The sequence below is a fragment of the Cupressus sempervirens genome, chromosome 3 (assembly GCF_028749045.1).
Source record: "Cupressus sempervirens isolate cs-2001-9-10 chromosome 3, ASM2874904v1, whole genome shotgun sequence".
NCBI lineage: Eukaryota > Viridiplantae > Streptophyta > Pinopsida > Cupressales > Cupressaceae > Cupressus > Cupressus sempervirens.
This window is the reverse complement of record NC_143120.1, coordinates 522,607,501-522,622,327: the sequence shown is the minus strand read 5'-3', so window position 1 is coordinate 522,622,327 and position 14,827 is coordinate 522,607,501. Positions and strand designations below refer to the sequence as shown.

At 41.2% G+C, this 14,827-nt stretch overlaps 1 protein-coding gene across 2 annotated transcripts in view; it reads right to left on the bottom strand.

Annotated features, from left to right (window-relative positions):
• Nucleotides 1-14,827, bottom strand: part of LOC149567475 (DExH-box ATP-dependent RNA helicase DExH3-like) — a 190,867-nt gene that overhangs the window by 76,049 nt on the left and 99,991 nt on the right. Inside the window, exons 12-14 of one of the 2 annotated variants that reach the window (XM_089820666.1) lie at nucleotides 6,776-6,979; nucleotides 6,517-6,586; nucleotides 6,180-6,340 (exon numbers count right to left, since the gene is read on the bottom strand). In XM_089820666.1, coding sequence (XP_089676792.1) covers nucleotides 6,180-6,340; nucleotides 6,517-6,586; nucleotides 6,776-6,979 — 435 coding nt within the window. The remainder of the gene's footprint in view (nucleotides 1-6,179; nucleotides 6,341-6,516; nucleotides 6,587-6,775; nucleotides 6,980-14,827) is intronic. The other variant, XM_089820667.1, reaches the window with a different exon arrangement.

Here is a 14,827-nt window from a genome sequence, read left to right as displayed (position 1 = left end):
TTCCGAAGAACCTTCCCGAAGGCCCGTCGGCTACATAACAAGAACCTTCCCAAAGGGCCGGTCAGCTACACGGTATTTACCGACGACATACATCCTGACACACACCCTATCAGCTACATAATATTTACCGATGACATACATCCTGACACACACCCTGTCGGCTACACAATATTTACCGATGATGCTTATGATGATGATTACAATGACCCCGAAGGGTGTATATATACTTTCCGAAGAACCTTCCCGAAGGCCCATCGGCTACATAACAAGAACCTTCCCAAAAGTCTCGTCGGCTACACAGTATTTACCAACGACATACATCCTGACACACACCCTGTCGGCTACATAATATTTACCGATGACATACATCCTGACACACACCTTGTCAGCTACACAATATTTACCGACGACATACATCCTAACACACACCCTGTCGACACAGTATTTACCGACAACATACATCCCGACACACACCCTGTCGACTACACAATATTTACCGACGACATCATCACCCCCAAAAGAAAAAGTCGTCTCCAGACGACAATTACAAAATATCTGAGACAAATTAACAAATGAAACACATTAACTGACTAACTACAACAAGATAGATCTGCCTCATCACTTTCACATTCATCCAAACACCTACTACGAGTGCCTCAAAGCAGAACATCCCTCTCGAAAGGCTTGCTCCAGTGCTCTCTCCACCTCTGGTATGCAACCACTCCATGCTTGCAGCATTATTTTATATCGCCGTACAGCAGACTTTATTGATGCCTCCAGGAAGTACGATGCCTCCAGGAAAATACGGTGCCTCCAAGAATGTTTGTGCCTCCAGGAAGTATGGTGCCTCCAGGAATGTCTGTGCCTCCAAGAATATATGGTGCCTCAAGGAATGTCGATGCCTCCAAGAATGTACGGTGCCTCTAGGAACAATGCCTCCAGGAACAATGCCTCCAAGAATGATATCTCTGGGTTGGAACTTGTTTAGTTTCAGGTGTTTATCATGTCACGTTTTACGCCTGTTCTGTGTCACCTCCGTGGCCCATTGTGCCTGCAATCATCGTTCATCAAGTTTATTTAAGTTACACGATCTCTCTCTCAAGTTTTCCATATTGCCCAGTTTGTTCTTGACACTCGATACCATGAATTCCGTCGGCTGCTATTCCTTGCCATCAATAATTGTATTCTTGATTTTAGAACCCTCACTCCATACTACTGAAGCTTTTATTAAACCCTTCCTCTTCGTTTCCTGTGTAGACCGTATGATGTGTTTTCATTGCTGCCGACACTTTTCTACTATATCCCTAGTTCAACATAACATTTTCTTTCTACGCAGTCGTACAGTGGAATCTTTCCTTTTTCTAGGTTTGTACTATATGTTCTTCCCTTCAGCTTTAGTCATAACCGCCTTTCCTTCTTCCGCTTCTCTATATTCCTTCGGACATTTATTTCTCTCTTCTTTCTCACCTTCGTCGACCCTTAACATATTACAGCTTGGAAAGAGCTCGTAATCCTCCATTTGCCAATGGAAAAGGCTGTTCAAGAGTCTAGGTCATCCTCATTCAACCCTCCTTTCAATCTCAATACTCCGTCTTCATTAGGTTTCATTCTCTTCTTCCCCTCGTCATCCTCCCCACCTTTGCCTTCAAAATCCGACAACGTTGCCTCCTCACCTACCATTTGTGTGTAAATCAATAATGAATCGTCGTCCCCTACTTTCCATTGATAGTGTATTCTTCTTCCAATCATGCTTGACCTTCGCTTGCACGAGCCATCCACGGCCCAGAATAGCATTGTCCCCTCTCCTCTTCAACGGGATGATGATGAAGTCGAGCAGGAACGGTTGTATTCCAATCGTCACTGGTTGTGCTATCAGGACGCCGAGAGGTTTAATGTCGTGTTGATCTGCTGTTAGCAAGTGGAATGTAGGTGGCCACAACATCGGCTATCCCAACTTCTTCCAAGTGTCCTCCGATAACACATTCACATTGGACCCTCCATCCACAATTGTGTCTGTCAGAACAATTCCCAGAATTCCCATCTTGACTACCACTGGATGCCGTCTGGATGTGAGGGCTAGCAGCATCAAGTCCTCCATATGTGTTCCACCTTCCTTCTCCCTTGTTCTCCTGATAATTTAGTAGCGGGAGCGATGTTCGTGAGTGCCGATCAGAGTTGAGGCATTGTGTGTAGCAGATCATTTATCTTGACTGGTACTTCAGTTTGTAATATCTGTTGTACGATGCTTTGGCGCAATTTCTTGCTAAGGTACCAATAGTGTCCTTCAAGTGTGCTTTGTCCACCTACGTCACCTTCTCAATTTTCGCCCGTCTTTCCTGCACTTTCTTCTTTTCTTCCATCGGGTCAGGGTATAGTTTTGCTTGCTTCTGTGTAATTGCCAAAACCTCCTTTTCGTCAGTCCCGATGGTGATCAAATTTACTCCTGATTTTGGGCACTTGGCATCTTCATGATCTCCCAAACCGCACCATCTGCATAACAACTTTGGTTCGTTTACCATTGTACAGTCTCGGGCAAAGTGGCCCCACAAATTGCATTGAACCATCAGGCGTCCGTTCGCATTGTATTGAATTCAACTGCGGCTCCCATTATCATTAGCATTGTTGTTGTTTTGCCCTCGTCGATTATTTTTGTATCCTCTCGACGTGGCACCCTCCATACTGGTGTTCCCACTCCCTCCTAACACGGAAGCCTCCTGTGTCGGGAACACATGTTGAGGTCCTCTTGTTTTCATATTGAAGGGGCATTCTTTTGTGGAATATCCCATGATCTGGGAGATCTCGCAGAACTGGTTCTTCGGACAGGATCCCTTCGTATGGCCTTCTGTCTTGCAGTTTGTGCACCATAGCTCATTTCCCTTTGTCTCCTTCTACATGTTCTTAAATTCTTTCATCATTTGGATCATATCCTTTTGGAGGGCTTGAACCTTCCTGCTGCCCTTTTGTCATCGCTGCTCTCCCCTTCTAAAGATGTGTCGTCATTTGAATCGGATGAGCTACTCTTCTTCTTCTTTTTTGTCTTTTGCTCACTTTCTAAGTTCATTGCTTGATTGTATGCTTCAGTGTATGACGATGGTGGCACAATCTTCATCTTCTTCCGCAACTTCAAGTGTAGGCCTTCAATGAACCATCTTTTTTTGCAGCCCGTCAGCCAGCTTATTTTCCATTTTAATTATCAAGTCTTTTAATTTCTTGGCGTAGACTCAGACTGTTTCATTTTTCCCCTATTTTGTGTTGTATATCTCTACTACGATCTCGTTGTCGTCGCGCAATAGTTGAAATTCTGTAATAAACTCCTTTTTGATGTTGTCCCAATTGTTTAACTTTTGGGGATCTATATCGGCAAACCAATCAATTGCGACACCCCGTAGGATGGCTGGAAACTGTCGAGCCCATTCATTTGTATCTATTACGCGATTCGCCCTCCAAATCGTTTCGCATGTTTTACAATGTCAGATTGGATCAGCTGCTCCATCACCATCAAATTTTGTTAATTTTTCTTTTGTCCTGCCATTATTACTGGATGCTATGTAGGGGCGTTGTTCGGCACTTCGACACCGGCACTATTCTGCACTCTGACCTCGACGCTTCGTATTCTGGTACCAACGCTTTGTATCCCGACACCAATGCTTTGTATTCCAGCACCAACGCTTTGCTCTCTAGTACCAACGCTTTGTATCCCAACACCAACCTTTGTGTTTCGGCACCAACACTTTGCTCTTCGGTACCAATGCTTTGTCTCCCAACACCAACACTTTGTATTCCGACACCAACACTCTACACTCGGGTACCAACGCTTTGTATCCCAACACCAACGCTTTGTATTCTGGCACCAATGCTCTGCTCTCTGATACCAACACTTTGTATCCCGACACCAATGCTTTGTATTCCAGCACCAACACTTTGCTCTCCGGTACCAACACTTTGTATCCCAACACCAACGCTTTGTATTTCGACAGCTGTGCTTTTTGGTGAAGAAGGGTCTTCGTTAAGCAAATTTGTCCATTCTGGAAGTGTATTGCGGACGAAGAGTTCACTCCACACTCGTGCTCCTTCGGCACTCTGAGCCATGTGAGTTAATTCCCTTCCATCTGTATTCTCTTCCCTCGACGAATATAGGTTCAAAAATTCCTCCCTTACTTCTTCTACCAATTCCACCCGCTGTTGAGTCTCCTCCAACAATTCTTCAGTGCTCTATATCCATCAGCAATCTTCTAAAACCTCCTACGTTTGGCTTGTTGTGCCAGAATTAGATTTCCTTGCGCTGTGCGTATTTCATCCTTTTCTTTCAACTTATTCTTATTCTTGTTCAGCTAATTCGGCATTAGTCTTCATTCTTCCACCTTTCCAGGTCCATTGGGCAACGGCGCCAAATGTTTACCGTACTGGGTAAAGAATCAATGCATACAGACAATAGATAAGAACAGCAATACTTCTTTTATTATTCGCATATGCCAAAGACATTACATTATGCTTATGATGATGATTACAATGATCCCGAAGGGTATATATATACTTTCCGAAGAACCTTCCCAAAGGCCCGTCGGCTAAATAACAAGAACCTTCCCGAAGGGCCCATCGGCTACACAGTATTTACCGACGACATACATCCTAACACACTTTGTCAGCTACATAATATTTACTAACGACATACATCCTGACACACACCCTATCAACTACACAATATTTACCAACGATGCTTATGATGACGATTACAATGATCCCGAAGGGTGTATATATACTTTCCAAAGAACCTTCCCAAAGGCCCATTGGCTACATAACAAGAACCTTCCCGAAGGGCCCATCGGCTACACAGTATTTACCGATGACATAAATCCTGACACACACCCTCTCAGCTACATAATATTTACCAACATACATCCTAACACACACCCTGTCGGCTACACAATATTTACTAATGACATACATCTTGACACACACCCTTTCAGCTACACAGTATTTACCGACAACATACATCCTGACACACACCTTGTCGGCTACACAATATTTATCGACAACACTAAAGTCTTGATTGATGAGTTTTTTTTGTCCAGGTGTTAGCACCATTGGCAAAGGTTCTACGAATTATGGATGGGGATAAAAACCCCATGGGGTTTCTATATAAGGCCATGGAGGGGGCCAAAGAGGCCATTCAACACTTGTAAAGGCCAAATCAGACCAATTATAGACCCATATGGAACACAATCGATCGCAGGTGGAATTGACAACTCCACCAACATATTCATGCACATGCCTACTACTTGAAGCCCAAGTTCTATTTCTTTGATGATTTTAGAGCAGATGTAGAGGTTCAAATTGGCTTGGACACATATATTCGAAGATCGGTTACTGATTTGGACCTTCGAGACCTCATATTTGACGAGTTGCAAAGCTACAAAAGGGAAGAGGGGTCATTGTTTTCTTCTCCTGATTGCAAACATAGGACAAACATAGGAGATATACGCTACAGCCAACTAAAAATGAACATGTGTTTAATTTTATTATACCATTTATTTCACTCATTAACTTTATTTAAATCTTCACCACATCATAAATGGCTTTCTTTAATCCTTGCAGATCTGTGGTGGGAAGATTATGGTGCCACAATGCCTAATCTTCAAAAGCTTGCCATCCAAATCTTATCACAGCCTACTAGTGCTTCTAGCCGCGAAAGAAACTGGAGTACTTTTGAGAACATACCCACAAAGAAGCGCAATATTTTTGACTTAGAAGCGCTTGAATGACTTGATAAATATGTGGTACAACCTTCGTTTACATGGAAAGAAGGTGCAAGGGAAAGCTTCATATGAAGCACTTGACTCGGATGACATTGATCCCTATTCAGCAAATTGGATCGTTCCTCTAGATGGTGAGGATGTAGATACCGAACACAAAAAATACTTACTTCAATCCCATATCAATCATGGTTCACGTTACATTAGCTTCAAAATCAAAATTGAAACCTAAGGATCAATAAAGAAAGGCAAAAGAGATAGAGAGCAACTAGTTATCACAGTCACAAAAAAAGTATGATTCATTTTAACTGATTATGCCTGGATAATAAATCTTTAAACAAAAGAAATAGGCATTAAAGTATTATTTTACATAGATAAGAAAATACATAATGTAGTGGTACAATATCTCAAGCAAGTAATTCTTACGGGACCACATACATCTTTCTTATCTTGCGGTAGCAAAAAAGGATCCCTGACACTTAATCCTGAAGCAATTGTGAGTACAGGATCTAGGCAGCGGAAAACAGCACCATAAATCAACATTTTTCCAAGCTTAGGATCCACGGGAAGAATTGATAAGTATTGTCCTGCCACACAATGTAACTGTGAAGGACTCTTATACATACTCCATAAATGCTGTATGAAACATAAACTCTCAACCAACATTATTTCTACCAACGACACATTCAAAAACATCTCGAATTTCAGCTCATGAAGAACAAGTGAAAGTTTTGAATAACAACTGCAAATTTAAAATGCTCACCAAGATTGGTTAAACTTTCCTTCTCATCCAATGCTCCTATCATCTTTAAAAATGCAATTGCATTTTGAACCTAAAACAAGGTACAAGCTCGTAAATATTTTTCCAGTTTTCAAAAGTTTCAGATGGTTTTTAAACATTATCCATGTTTACATCCAAAAATAAAATAAAAAATTGTTCATGTATGAGCAGACCGAGCACAACATTTGTAGAGGTTGGACTCAATGAAATCAATGCATCAGAAGGTGCTTGTAATACATACTGCAAGTGGTTCTGGTGGCTGCAATGCACTGGACAAGAATTTGCTAATGCTTCCAAGCTGCAGGCATTTAATTTGTAAACAAATAGAGTGCAGAGGGGTTCTTAGAAGTTCAGGCAGCTGATATTCTGAAAAAGCGTCATACACACATCTCGGATAGAGATGAAAGCATTCTCCAGGTTGAACACGTCCAGCTCTGCCTCTCCTCTACATAGAACACAGCAGATAGGGCAATGAATCAAGAATAGAACTAATAACAATAAACTAAAGTTAAGTCTCCCAAAAAAATAAAATTCAAGCAATTATGCCCCTATGTACATCATTCCTCTTATCTCACATAAAATAGGATTTAATATTACCTATCCCCAAAGAAAAGTAAAGTTTCCTACACTGAATAGAAGCAACATTGAGAATTGTATAGCATTAAACAAAATGCAATTTTTTTTATTGTCATATACTGCCATCTGTACATGCAAGGGATGTTTCAAGAAATCAAACCAAAGAATTTATACAAAAAAAACTGTCCTTTTCTATAGGTAGAATTATTTTTTACTTTTTAATTAATTCCATCCTACTTGAAACCTAGGGGTAATGAAATGGTTACTTTATGGTAAGTCCCAAGCATACTATTACAGATATTTAAGGCCATCACTAAAAACTCAAGCTACAATATTACTTAGGAAAGCATCTCACTTCAACCAAGTCCCACCTTCATAAGTAGAATTGAACTATCGCAGACACTTAAAGAGTGGCTAAATGTATGTCTGCACATACTACATTAATCTCTTCAGGAACCCAATGACTCTTCATTATGCCTCAAAATCTCCTGACTGATGGTGTGGACCATAGTTGAAAAAAATGCAATATATCACCAAAAAGGCAATATATCGTGAGTTACTATCCAAGACAATTTAAATACTGTTTATACCGTTGGTGTTTTTTTTAGAAAATCATGGTGTGTCTTTGTCATTTTATCACAGGAATATCGTGTGTTAAACATGTTGGTCCTGTACCTGTTAAGACTGTGACACATCAGCACAAAAGACAGAAAAAAATAGGTATTCTTTGTCATTTTTAAGTTTCTCATTAAGCGAAAAATGCCATTGGTGAATCTGAAACAAAGGTTTCAAGCAAAACACGCCACGGCTGTTTGGAAAAAACAACACACAGGTGTCTGATAAAAGTTGGGAGGGGATCTGAAAAAAAGGACAAGAAGGCACTTCGCAGCCATTTCAGAAGTTGTGGGTTTTTGCAAGTCGGGATCTGTTTTAAATCAGGGGTCTGTGACTTCTACAAAATCCAGAATCTAGGACCTGTGACTGCGCAGTGTTGTCGGTAAAGTTATAAAATTGCCGACGAGTAGATTAGCATGTTGTTGGTAAAGTATGAAATAGCCGATGAGTAGAATTAATTATATCCGAATGGGCATGACGGTTGAGTCACCCCTTCGGCAAGGTATATGTACACCGTCTGAAATGGTTGTAATCATCATTGGAAGCACTATGTAATCTCTTCGGCATATATGCGAATAATAACAGGAGTACTGCTGTGTTACATGTTCTTGTTGTTAAAATGATTAAGATTCTCAATAATATTCCAGAATCCAGAATCAAGGCAATGTAATTTATTATTAATCATACATTAAATTAATAAAGTTGAAATAAACATACAGTAAAATTTAATGATATTTAATAAATTCAGAACCTTTAATCTTTACTGTATGATTCAATAATAATCATACAGTAAAGTTTTGAGTTTTAAACATTCTAAATCTATTAAATAACATTGCATGGATTCTGGAATATCATTGAATGGATTTTGGAATAAACATATAGCATGAGTAAATATTTATAAAGTTGAAATAAACATAGGTAACCAGTTAAGTTTTTTAGACACAGTAAACATATATAAGGTGTCTATAAATAACTAGGAATGGATAATTAATTAATTTTATTCACATTTACTGTATGTTTATAAAAATTAAAATACATTTAAGATTGTATTTCACATTTCCGTTTGTTTCTCCTTGCACAATGTAGACTTCTAGTGACTGCAAGAAATGTTTAGTGGTAAAGCGAGGGACCCTTTATGGAAACATGGGATCCCAGGAGCAAAACAAAGAAATGTCCAATGTATCCATTGCCTATAGCATACGACTTCAGGTGTAAGCCGATTGAAATATCATCTTGCAAAGATTTCATGCAATGATATTTCACCGTGTGTTAAATGTCTGGAAGAGGCTACAAGTGAGGATTTGACAAGCATTGAAGCATATGCACAAAAGAAGGTAGCAAAAAAGAGGACGTCAAAGGCTATGGCAGCCTCATTGGGAGGTTTTAGCTCTATAGGATCACAAACAAGAAAAGGGTTCTTCCTTGATTAGGCCACGGATACAAGGACCGGTGCTCAACCCGGCTTGCTAGGCATTGCATGGAACAAAGAGATGCATGAGAAGACAAGGGTGGCAGTTGCAAGATTTTGGTTATACAATGATATTCCCTTCAATGCTTTATGTAGTCCATAATACGATCAAATGGTCACTTCTATTTTTGTGTCTTGTAAACAAATCAAGCCCCCAATTCATTATGAGGTGAGTGTGCCATTGTTAAATAATGAGGTAAACACCATTCATCAGCTTGTGGAAGAGCAAAGAAAATCTTTGGAGCGGAAAGGCTACACTATTATACCTGATGGTTGGGTAGATGGAAGGAATAAGACACCCATCAACTTTGTAGTTGCTTCAAGAGGGTAGTTAGTATTTCTAAAATTAGTTGATGTCTTTGATCAAGTGAAAAATGCAGAAAATTTGTGCAACAAGTTAGATGACATGGTAGTGGAAGTTGGGTGGCTAATGTCATCCAAATAGTGACTAATAATGCAATTGCTTGTGTGGCAGGCAGTACACTTATGATGGAAAGACATCCCATATTATTTTGAAGCCCTTATGTTAACCATTGTCTTGACTTACTCCTTGAGGACCTAGGGAAGCTAGGGTGGGTAGAGAAGGTGGTTGAAGATGGAAGGAATATTGCAAAGTACATCTACAATCATACATGGGTCCTAAGTCTTAGGGGGAACACACGCTTTCCTACTAATTTTTCCAACTTGCAAAAAAACATATTGGAAACGAACAACTTGAGGCATATGTTTTTGAGCGTGAAATGGTTAGAGAGTCCTTATGCCAAGAAGTTGTTTACCGTATGGGGTAAATGAATTAATGCATACAAACAATGAAACAAGAATGTGTAACAGTAGTACTCCTTTTATTATTCGCATATGCCAAAGACATTACATTGTGCTTATGATGATGATTACAATGATCTCAGAGGGTGTATATATACTTTCCGAAGAACCTTCCCGAAAGGGTCCGTCGACTACATAACAATTACCGACGACATCAACCTATCAGCTACACAATATTTACCAACGACATACATCCTGTCGGCTACACAATATTCACCGATGACATCATCCCCCCCAAAAGAAAAAGTCATCTCCGGACAACAACTACAAAATATCTGAGACAGATTAACAAAATGGAATACATTAATTGACTAACTACAAGATAGATCTGCTTCTGTCACACCACTTTCACATTCGTCCTGTGCCTACACCAAACTAGTCTCCAAACCATGTTGCATCTGTAGCCTCTGCTAACACAATACTGTCTCCTTAATCAAGCTAACCTTGATAGCCACCTATGCTGCTCTCTCTGCTTCCAAGTCTTGGTTACCTTGAACCAAGTGTCGTTGAACTGCCTTCAACTGGATGATCAGCTCTTTATGCATCCACCAAGACAACTTCACGTCCAACACCTACTCCAAGTGCTTCAAAGCGTATCACACCTCTCAAAAGGCTTGCTTCGTTGATCTTTCCACCTTTGGCACACTATGCCTACAGCAACTCCAGGTCTCATTAACCAGTCACACTTCCCATGACTGATAACTACACCGACTAGGGGTCTAGGGGGCATCACCCCCAGCGGGGTCAAGGGGCAACACCCCCGCCACCAACACCAAATTACCACTCTCAAACCCACACAAAAGTCCATGGAACACACCATTTTTGTCATTTCTTTCCAATTCCACACTCTTTCTGGCAACTGCTTATGTTTTACTACCTGTTTCTGTCTTTCCCTTCCCTTTAGCATCATGCGTTACTCATTCTGAATTATTTCAATTTGTTGTTGTCTTTTTTTTTTTTCATTTTTCTTTTTTCAGAAAACCTCCTGTCACCCTTCTTTTGTGTCTGTACGGTGGTCTCTCTCTTATGTTACAACCTTGCTACTAATCTACAGCTACACAATGGATGGCTTCTACCATAACCGTATTGTCTTCCTGCTACCGTACAGCCTCCCCACTCTGACTGTTGCCACCGTATGGTATGGTTCTCTTGCTATCAATGTTCGAGTCTTTCTCCTTTGCCATACAACCACCCAACCTCCAAGCAATCTGATCGTACGGTCGTACGGTGCTCTTACCTTTTCAGCAACTTTCCCAACCATGGTCATACGGTGTGTCTTGATTTATTCCCCTATGCTCCAAGTCCGTACGACATACCTTGCACTGGATGGTGATATAGCGTACCCTCCTTTCTGCTTTCCTTAAGCCATACTCGTACGACTGCCATACAGTGTAATGCTTAGACATGGCTTCTCCTTCATTTGTTTGTCGTACGGTACACCTCTTTGGTCATATGGTACTTCTCATGTCCGTACGGTGGGCATTTACATGGACGTACAGTGGTGGTTCCTTGTCCGTACAATGCCTTCGATCTGTACAGTTTTTTTCCCTTTCCCTATGCTTTCTCCTATCTGGCTGTACGGTGGATCACCTGTGATTTTCTGCCATCTTTTGCCTGCCCGTATGGCGTCCTTCCTAGGTCGTACAATGTTTTGTTTTTCTTTGTTGCCTTCATTTCTTGCTTACGCTCCTAATAGGCCATACAACCCTATTTTATGGCGAATGTACTCCCTTCTACTCTCCTCCACACGTGCCCGTATGGCCAGGATTCCTTTTGACACGTGTCTGTATGGCGTACTTGCTTTGCTCTCCTAAAAGGCCGTACTATTTTTAATGTAGTTTTTAATACTGGATTCCAATTATCTCCCACCAGTATGTTCTTTGGTTCAATATCATCTCCGAGGTTCATGGTTTGTACTATGGCCTCTTCATATTTTATCGGTTTATCTTCACTGAACGTATGGGCTGATGTTTCATCCACTTGCGCTTCTCCTTCCTTTATTCACTGTACTCCTTTAGGAACTCGTTTCTTCCTTTTTCTTCTTCAACGCCCAACATGTTGCAGCTCGGGAAGAGTTCGTAATCCTCCATTTGCCAATGAAATAATCCGTTCACCGAATCTAGGTCATCCTCATTCGACCCTCCTTCCGGTCTCAATACTCCCTCTTTATCAAAGTTCCATTCTCTTCTTCCCCTCGTCATCCCCTCCACCTTCGTCTTCGGAATCCGATGACGTTGCCTCCTCGCCTACCATTTGTGTGTGTAGGTCAATTATGAATCTTCTATCTCTGCGGTCCATTGATAGGGTATTCTTCTTCCAGTCATGCTTAACCTTTCCTTATACGAGCCATCCTCTACCCAGAATGGTGTCATATCCTCTCCTCTTCAGCAGGATGACGACGAAGTCGAGTAGGAATGGTTGTGTTCCAATTGTCACTGGTTGTGCCATCATGACGCCGAGAGGTTTAATGTCGTGTTGGTCCGCTGTTAGCAATTGGAATGTAGGTGGCCACAATGTCAGCTGTCCCAACCTCTTCCAGGTATCCTCTGGTAACACATTCACACCGGAACCTTTGTCCACAATCGTGTCTGTCAAAACAATTCCCATAATTCTCATCTCGACAACCGCCAGATGTCGTCCGGATGCAAGGGCTAGCAGCATCAGGTCCTCTGCACGTGCTCTACTTTCTTTCTCCCTTTGTTGTTCTCTTGATAACTTAGTAGCTGGAGCGATGTTTGTGAGTGCCAATCAGAGTTGAGGCATTGTGAGCAGCAGATCATTTATTTTAACTGGCACTTCAATTTGTAATATTTGTTGTACGATGTTTTGTTCCGCGTAGTTTCTTGCTAAGGTACCAGTAGTGTCCTTTAAGTGTGCTTTCTCCGCCTGCGTTGCCTTCTCAATTTCCGCCCATGCTTCCTCTAATCCTTTTTTTCCTCTGTCGAGTTGAGGTACAATTTTGCTTGCTTCCGTGTGATCCTTAGAACCTCCTCTTCGTCTGTCCCGATGGTAATCAGGTTCACTCCTGATTTCGGGCACTTGGCATCTTCATGATCTCTAAGACCGCACCATCTGCATAACAACTTCGATGCATTTGCTGTTGTACAGTCTCGGGCAAAGTGGCTCCACAAATTGCATGCTCGATATTGTACCATCGGGCAGCCGTTCGCATTGTACTGGAATTCAACTACGACTCCCATTATTATTATTGGCATTGTTGTTTTTTTGCCCTCATCTATTATTTCTGTACTCACCCGAGTGGCACCCTCAGTACTAGTGTTTCCGCTCCATCCTAATGCGGAAGCCTCCTGTGTCAAGAGCAATTATTTAGGTCCTCTTGTTTTCATATTGAAGGGGCATTCTTTTGTGAAATGTCCCATAATCTGGCAAATCTCGCAGAATTGGTTCTTTGGACAGGATCCCTTCATGTGACCTTCTGTCTTACATTCTGTGCACCATAGCTCATTTCCCTTCGTCTCTTTCTGCATGTTATTAAATTCCTTCATCATTCGGATCATATCCTTCTAAAGAGCTCGGACTTTCTTGCTGTCCTTTTCGTCATCGTTGCTATCTTCTTCCGAAGACGCTTCGTCATCTAAATTGGATGAGCTACTCTTCTTTTTTGTTTTCTACTCACTTTCTAAGTTCATCGCCTGATTGTATGCTTCAGTGTATGACGATGGCGGCACAATCTTCATTTTCTTCTGTAACTTCAGGCGTAGTCTTTCAATGAACCATCTCTTTTGCAGCCCATCTACTGGCTTACTTTCCATCTTGTTAATTAATTCTTTTAATTTTTTGGCATATACTCGAACTGTTTCATTTTTTCCTTGCTTTGTGTTGTGTATCTCTGCTACGATCTCATTGTCGTCACACAGCAATTGAAATTCTTTTTTAACTTCCGCCCAATTGGCTAATTTTTTGGGATCCATATTGGCAAACCAATCAATTGCTACACCCCTTAGGGTTGTTTGAAATTGTCGCACCCATTCATTTGTGTCAATTACACCATTTGTTGTCCAAATTGTTTCGCATGTCTTACAGTGTCTGATTGGATTGACCGTTCCATCACCATCAAACTTTGCCAACTTCTCTTTTGGTCATGTCATTATTACTAGATTTTGTGTACGGGCGTTGTTCAGTATTGCTCCACCAGCGTTGTTCTGCACTCCGACACCGACGTTCTGCACTCCGGCACCGACGCTTTGTATTTCAACACCAACGCTCTACACTCTGACACCGACACTTTGTATTCCAACACCAACGCTCTGCACTTCGACATCCACATTGTTTCGGGTAGTCATCTTATTGCCAACAGCTATGTTGTTTGGTGAAGAAGGGTCTTCATTAAGCGAAATTGTTCGTTCCAGAAGTGTATCGCGAACGAAGAGTTCACTCCATGCTCGTGCTCCCTGGGCACTTCGAGACGTGCAAGTTAATTCCCTTCCATTTAGATTCTCTTCCCTCGGTGAATACAGGTTCAAAAATTTCTCCCTTGCTTCTTCCACCAACTCCAACCACTGTCGAGTCTCCTCCAACAATTCCTCGGTGCTTCGGTGTCTGTCGACAATCTGCTGAAACCTCCATCTACTCTCAGCCTATTGTGCCAAAATTAAATTTTCTTGTGAAGTGTGTATTCCATCTTTTCCCTTTAGCTTATTTCTATCATTGTTAAGTTGATTTGGCATTAGTCTTCATTCCTCTGCCTTCATTCTAGGTCCATTGAGCAACGGCGATAAATGTTTACCGTATTGGGTAAATGAATTAATGCATACAGACAATGAAACAAGAATATGTAACAGCAGTACTCCT